We start from the raw sequence: 7,853 nt of genomic DNA, 5'->3' as shown, positions 1-7,853 counted from the left end.
ATATTAGTACTAACTAGTGCTTTTATTTATTTTATTTTTATTTTTTTGCAAATTGTAATTTTAAACAACTTTGCAAGGCATTGTAAATACTGACTTTTTAAACCATGCTTTCTCTCAATTGGGACTGTACATCAAGTTTAACAAATTATATTTTTCACTTAGCAGCTTAAATAACCATTAAATATATCCAAAAAGTCCATAAGCTAATTCTAACTGTAATAGAGTTGTAATAAATCCTTAAGTGAATGTGGTTCATGGGTGGAGTTTAAACTTTCAGCAGCTGGGAGGCTGCAGGAAACCCTCTGCTCTGCTCAGCCATATAAAGAGACTCAGATCCTCTCAGTCTCTGTAACACAAGACAAATGAACGGCTGGTTAAAATAAGTGGCTGAATCAGCGCCTCACTGCAGTATCAGTACCAGCAACACTCCTCTAATCTGCTGCGAGCTGCGGGGGAGAAAGCGGGCTAGAGAGAGGACCATGATGGACTACATGACTGAGAAGTTTCCTCTGAAGTGTGAGGTTATAAAGGGAGCTGATTTTTACCTGGACCCTCTGATGGAGCCCACAGACAGTGTTCAATACTACAGCAAGAATTCAAGCAAGAACAGCCAGCATTACACACTGCAAACCCCTGATCATCACGCCATCATGGACCGATCATCTCCCTGTGATAACCAAAACTGTAAGTGTGCGTTTATTCAGATTCTAAATGTCATTGCCTAAATATTTTAAACCATAATTGTGCTTGAACGGGTTTTACTGCTAACTCGAATTAACTCGTAATTCATAGCGAGTAAAATAAAACGCAGGACTGATTATTATCTAAATAAGTATTTACACACTTTACATTTACAGTAAGACTACAAGCGTGTTTGCCATATTGCAGAGGAACCAAAGAATAGTCAATATATTAAAGAACTTAAAATTGCTTTTAGTGTTAGTGTAGTGTTAGATTAACTTTCAGTGCTGGATTAATAAGACTGTTATTACTTTAGTACTTTTTATTGTTATTAACTTTCCCAGTGTTGAATAAACTTTTCTAATAATGAATCAGCTACACAGGCCTAAAGTGTTGATTTTAAATGTTGCATTAACACATAATAGTGTATAATAACAGTATATAATAACAGTGTATAATAACAGTGTATAATGAAAGTTAGTGATCGTTTTCCGTGGAACGAAAACGTGCGTAATTGGCGGCTACTTGTGCAAAGCATTTATAGTTCATAAGAAATCGACGCAAAGGGTCGTCTTCACTTTTAACTGATATTTCTAAATATAGAATTTTGTTTTTCATTTCATAAAGCAAAGCAGTGAACTACACAATATTACACAAGGCGTGTGCACGGTTCATATTTTGCCGGCTCGTATGTTCACAATGTTTTTACGCACAAACTCGCTATGTATTTGCATAATGTTAAAATGCTCCAAAATCATTTATTGTCGTGTGTTTTAATCTTTACGAAAACGCCGATAGTAAAATTACCGTATTAACCAAATTAAATAGCTTATTATTAAGGGGAAAAATACATGTAGGCCTATAATTTACTATTGTTCCGATAATTCGGTCCGTAAGTTAAAAACGGGATATTAGTAACATTCTAAATATGTTTATTCCAATAATTAATTCAGCAATTCATACTCTTTCATATAAATTTACATTTTAAATCTCAATAAAATCTTGAAAAAACTGAATATCGTGTTTTTTACTCGCACATGGGACCTTTATTTAATTAACTAAAACGATTTAAAGTTTTGATTTATAGGTGTTCTGATCTCTAAAATAGAATTTTCTTTTTAGTTTGTACATTGGAAATAGTAGGTTTGTCCCAAATAAATTACTAACTGTTCACACAACTATTGTTCCAGTTGTTTTTTTTTCTTTTAACTGTTTTAAAAGGGAACCGTCAGTTAAGTGTACATGTATAATCTATAAATATAATTGATGTAATATTTAACATTTTCAATACAAACGTCTGCAACACACAGTTGGACTATTTAGTAACTTGTATTTAATGGCACTTTAATTTAAAACAAAGTCATTACAATATAGGCTACTTAAATTCCTGCTAATCTGACTTTAACATCATGTAAACTACCTTTATATTAGCCAATAAACTATTTAATTGGAGTTTAAAAACACCCTTCACTCCTTTCCAAAGTTTGGTTTATAGCCAAACCTGAACTAATCCTAATTTAGCAATATTAAATTAAATGCAAAAGGCGCAGTTGGAAACGCTGTCGCCTCACAGCAAGAAGGGCATTTCTTAGTGGAATTTGAATGTTTTCCCATTGACAACCAATTAGTTAATTAGGCCTGTCGTAATGAATATTATTTAATACCTATAAACTTAATTAATTGCCTTAACAGCTACAGGTCCTCATTTCTGCGGGGGAAAGACTGATGGACCGCTGGATGCAAAGACTTCCCCGATTTCAGCTCGGGATAAAACGGAATTAACAGACGACCTGAGTGAAAAATGCGACAGTAACGTGTCGAGCAGCAAAAAGCGACGCCATCGAACCACATTTACCAGCTCCCAGCTAGAAGAACTGGAGAAAGTCTTCCAGAAAACCCACTATCCAGATGTGTATGTGAGAGAACAGCTGGCCCTGCGCACCGAGCTCACAGAGGCCAGAGTGCAGGTAGGTAGTTCTGATTCATCCGCGTTTAGATCTCGCAGTGTACGATTAAAGCTTATCCTCTTCCATTTTACTAGCAATTTAGTAATTGCTTAATTACTTTAATTTAACGTAATTTAGGAGAGATGCATAGAACTTCTGCCGAGTTTTATAACTTTTATAAGTTTTGCAATTCATGCTAAGTATGCACTTTTGTTTATTTATAAATGTTCATTATTTTATGTGAACCCTATATAAAACAATTTAGTATCCTGCAACTCGTAGTTTGTGTTTTAATCATTTATACTTTAAATCAAATTGTCAATCCTATCTTTAATCTGTAACCCATCTGGAATTTCCAACACGCACGTATAACAGACTCTCTTTTAAACACATAATATAGGAAAAGTAAGAGGATGTTATTTGGAAAAAATCTAGGCTATAATTAAATTATATAAACTGGACTGGCAAAAAGTAGATTTAAGTTGGCAGATGTGCCCACTGAACGACAACAGTGTTACAGTGACAGAAAAAAACATTTTCCTCCTAAAGTCTAAATGTATAATTCATACAGACCTGTAAATTACAGTTATAATTCAGAATGTACTTAATATATAGTTTTAAAACAAAAAGAAAAATTTAAAATGCGGGAAAATAAAGGATAAACAAAGATTTGACTTTTTATACAGTATTTCTACCACTTATTTAAAAAAAATGTAAAAGTCAGACATAACTGTTTACCTTTTGGAAGGATCGTCGTAGGAAAGAGTAACAAGTGCTGTGGGGATTTCAGCACTACCGAGCAACCGTTGGTGTTGGATTTTACAGCAGGATAAAAAAAATTACTACAACAAACTCAACTTAGTCACAGCGTTTTTACAACCACCCATTTTGTCATTTGCAACGTTGTAGAAATGCTGCTAAAGAGTCCCAATAAAACCCTTAAAGGAATTATATACATACATATGCTCTTGTATTATGCTGTAGCTACAGGCTATTACGCAACTTTGTGACGTTATTGGTTTTCTATTTCACTGTTAAGCTAAGAACAGTTAAATCAGTTAAGCTAGCCTTTTTTCAGTTAAACAGTTTTGTCAGTTAAGCTAGCCACCCTTTGTCTTCCAATTTACTCCAATTAAAGTACCATTGGGCCTAATTAAACTTACAAGTGCAATTAATTTGGAGATAATTAAATAAATGTAACACAGAAATGTCGCTTTAGTACTCACTCCTAATCACCAAAGCTATTGAATATAGCCAAAATATAGCCAAGCTAACTTAGCTATTACTATTTTTAAACAAAAGTTATGCCATAATTTAACATGCTACATTATAGTAACATTATATGATGTGTAAGCTAATAATATAACAAATTCTAAACATGAAGTTACGTTTATTAAGTTTAACCTTATTTTCAAGATTTTTTTGTACTGTATGCTAGCTGTTGTTACGCAGGCATGATAACGGTCGTTTTTAACCTTATTCCAGACTAGTACACAGACATGAAGGGAATGTTATTAGAACATACTTCGTTGATTATTTTGTACTAACCTACATAATAAAGAACCGAAAATTTCCTTTACATAGGCTATTGATATACAGTAGGTTAGACTAGACACAATATCATGTTGCGTGAAATGACGACATGCATTTGATAAAGTCGACGCCATTATATTTCAACAAATACATTGTTATGTGGACGTTGTGTGTTTACTGTATCAGTGCTTAACAACAGTTACATTATTTCCTCCAAAAACTACACTGACAAACTAGTTGTAAAAATGAGCAAAACTTAGATAAATGTGCCTAATGGTGTGACATACATATGTGTAGATTCAAGTTTACATGATCAGTAAATGTAACAGAGTTTGTTGTATTTTTTATGTTGTTGCAGGTATGGTTTCAGAACAGAAGAGCAAAATGGAGGAAGAGGGAGCGTTATGGACAGATCCAACAGGCTAAAAGCCACTTCTCTGCTACCTATGATATATCAGTACTGCCCCGTACAGACAGCTACTCACAGGCAAGTGCAACTTTTTATTTATGAATTCATTTTTTTTTGTAACAGTTGTTTAAATTTCTCTTCTATTTTTATGTAACATTTTGTCACTATATTTTTGCCACATCACCCACTCCTACCTAAAAAGAGGTCTACTATTGATACTAAAATGAACTAAAATCTTTAGAAGAGTGTCATAAAATGAAATATTTAGCTTAAACATTTCTCAAACCATATCTGTTTGGGGAATACACAAATAGGTTTAATTTGACATACATTTTAAAAGAACAAAAGAAGTTGGACTTGCTCAGATTGTTCAGACTGCACTTTAGAGAGAATCACAAAGAACATTATATATATATATATATAGAGATAGAGATAGATAGATACTAAACAACTGTCTATCTCTGTAAACATGTAAAAACATATAATGTAGGCCTATCTATGTCTCTCAATACTGTGAGACCTAGTGACTGGAATAAAAAAAAGAAATACTGCACTAAAGCATGCTCTGCATCAGCCTTCATGATTTGACTGGAGTATTTTTGGGATTGCTACATAGTCTGCAGTATATTTTCAGACATCTCTTAAAAAGCAATCACAACTGTGTGGTCACAGCCCTGTTACAACCACTTATTTTGAAATTTTCAATGCTGTATAAAGTTTTTAACATTACCTATTTAAAAAACTTCAGCCTGACATTGTGGAGATTTTGTGACCACTTTTTCCACATATGTAAATTACACTAACAACATTAAATAAATTGTACTTGGAATGGCAGTTTCAACTATATGGACTTTTTACTCTTACTAGGGTAGATTTGCAAGGACAAATGCAAGAAAAAAAGAACAGTGTGGACAAAAAATCATTAACGTATTAAAATGACTGACAGTTCATCAGTGGAGTTATTAATGCACTGATATAGACAAACAGATTCATACAATATTATGACTTATCACAGTTAATCTGATACTTTGACCAAATTAGGTAAAATCCAAGAATTTACTTGTGCTGTTTTTTTAAAGTATGATGTATAATAGGCCTTGTATCCTGAAAAGTCTTCTTTTTAACACATTCCATTCTCACTCTAAACAGATTCCTAATAATTTGTGGCCAGCTCCATCTCCCGGCGGCTCTGTGGTTTCCTCCTGCATGCTTCCACGTGGTTCTCCACCCTGTGTACCATCACCATACCCCCACTCACCAAGGGCCCCTGAACACAGTTATGTTGGCTTTCCCAACCACCAGCAAAACCAGTTTGGTGTCAATCACGTCTCTCTCAACAACTTCTTTACTGATTCTCTTTTGGCCCAGACGCCCAACAGCCACGCAGTCTTCGAGAGCAAGCCTGAGTTTGAACGCCGATCATCCAGCATTGCGGTTCTGAGAATGAAAGCCAAAGAGCACACAGCTAACATTTCATGGGCCATGTGAGCCCCTAGCTCAAACTCTTATTTGCATTAATATTAAAAATTACAGTACTAAAATAAATAAAGATGGACAACTAATCATGCAAGGATGAATCAATGCTGATAAACCAAATATTGACTGAAATGGTGGGACCTTTGAGGATTTATTCAGCACCTGTTATTCTTCAAACTTTGAACAACTTGGCAAAATAAAACATGCAGTGTATATAGGAATATATGAATCTTTGAATGAACTCTTTCAGTCGTGTGCCTTATTATATTTGACGCACTTATGGTGGTGTGAAAACGGTAACACAGGGAGCTTTAACAGCTAAAAATATATTTTGTACTCAGGACCTGGCGTGGCAGAAATGTTTGTAAAATTTTTTCTTTGTGCTTTGAAGTAAAGCTATTATAAATTTGTTAAAGTTCCACAACAGAGAAGTACCTTGCATCTGTAGGAATTATATTTTAATAAAGATTTTCACTTAATTTTTGTGATTTGTTATTAGCAGTTAAAGTTTCCATACACTTGTAAGGGACATATATGTCATTGGAGCCCTGCAGTTTCAAAGATTTCTACTGTTCTTTTTCTGTGACTAAATAGTTGGAACACATTTCACAAATTTAAGTTCATCATGGGTTTTAAAAAAAAAAATTTTAAGTAAAGAATCTACATACAGCAACTTATATTAAACAATATTTACATTGTACTTTTATATGGTCTCCTTATGGACAATGGTTAACTATAGCTGGGCTAGCTAAGTCTAGTTTGATTGCAATAATAAGACTAAACCACAACTGTTGCAGTTGGGAAGTCTGGAAAGTTCTGTAAACACCTCAGTGGTCACGAATGTCATTTCTTAGCAACCTCAGGTTCTACGATCATCTGTACAAACAGTTGTCACTCTAAGCTGAAAGAAAGATTTATGCAGTTGGTCAGATACATGCAAAAACCACAAAACAGCTCTGAAACCCTAAAGCTTCAATGAAATTGGATGCAGATCAAATGGACAAAAAAGCAGGAGATGGGGCTTTGTTCTTGCATAGTAATGTAAAGGTCAGTTTGCACAGTGTGACTCGTGTTTCAATAGCTTCCAGAGTTTTTTGTGGGTAGTTCTGTCAATAAACCACTATTCCATGTATTTAGTACTGTACTCAAGGACAATTTCTTGTTTACTCTAATAGATGTAAAGCTAGTCACAGCCTTTTTCCCCCCAAACTACACGTCCAAAGCTAAGACAATAGTAATAACTGCATCTTTTCAAAATCAATTTCACAAATAGTCAAATGCTCTGTTTGACTAATGGTACCTTGCCAGTAATTAATATTAAAATCTGACCATAAAAGGGCAAACGCATTCTGTTGTGCTTTATGAAAAGCATCCAGTGTGCTTTTGACCACTATTAATAAAATGGGGTTTTAACAATGTGTTACGAGTTAGTTGGAAATTTGTTAACTTTTTTTCCATTTAATTCACAACAACCATTTTTGGTTCATTGGGTGAATTATTGGGTGCATGGCATGAACGCACACTGTAACACATGCTCCTCCTCAGACAATCATGGCTGTGCTGATGCCCAACCGGTTCATAGCACCACTGAGATTCAACGATGCTCTTCCTGGACACTGTTGGTTAACATAATAAACGTCATTTGTAAACAAAACAGGTTGTCTTTTTGTGTGCCAGACAATAACCTTATCAATATGATTTAATAGTAAAGACCCCATTTTTTAGATCTTGTTTGGAAAAATAAGTGTTTTAGTCTATTTGCTAATGTAAAACTCACTGCATCTGTCTATAGTAAAATATACTGGATT

The 7,853-nt window shown here is 34.2% G+C and overlaps 1 protein-coding gene across 1 annotated transcript; it reads left to right on the top strand.

Moving 5' to 3' along the window:
- Positions 1-479: 479 nt before the first annotated feature.
- On the top strand, positions 480-6,488 carry alx1 (ALX homeobox 1). Its single transcript, XM_063004794.1, has 4 exons — positions 480-684; positions 2,374-2,648; positions 4,519-4,647; positions 5,719-6,488. Exons 1-4 carry the CDS (start codon positions 480-482, stop codon positions 6,055-6,057), a joined length of 948 nt encoding a protein of 315 aa, XP_062860864.1. The 3' UTR covers positions 6,058-6,488.
- Positions 6,489-7,853: the final 1,365 nt, after the last annotated feature.

The sequence above is a fragment of the Trichomycterus rosablanca genome, chromosome 11 (assembly GCF_030014385.1).
Source record: "Trichomycterus rosablanca isolate fTriRos1 chromosome 11, fTriRos1.hap1, whole genome shotgun sequence".
NCBI lineage: Eukaryota > Metazoa > Chordata > Actinopteri > Siluriformes > Trichomycteridae > Trichomycterus > Trichomycterus rosablanca.
The sequence above is the reverse complement of the archived record's forward strand: the minus strand, read 5'-3'. Positions and strand labels throughout refer to the sequence as shown.

Coding starts and splice junctions, on each gene's coding strand:
- alx1 (XM_063004794.1), top strand. CDS start 480: ATGATGGACTACATGACTGAGAAGTTTCCTCTGAAGTGTGAGGTTATA. Junction 2,649..4,518: donor TCACAGAGGCCAGAGTGCAG/GTAGGTAGTTCT, acceptor ATGTTGTTGCAG/GTATGGTTTCAGAACAGAAG. Junction 4,648..5,718: donor GTACAGACAGCTACTCACAG/GCAAGTGCAACT, acceptor CACTCTAAACAG/ATTCCTAATAATTTGTGGCC.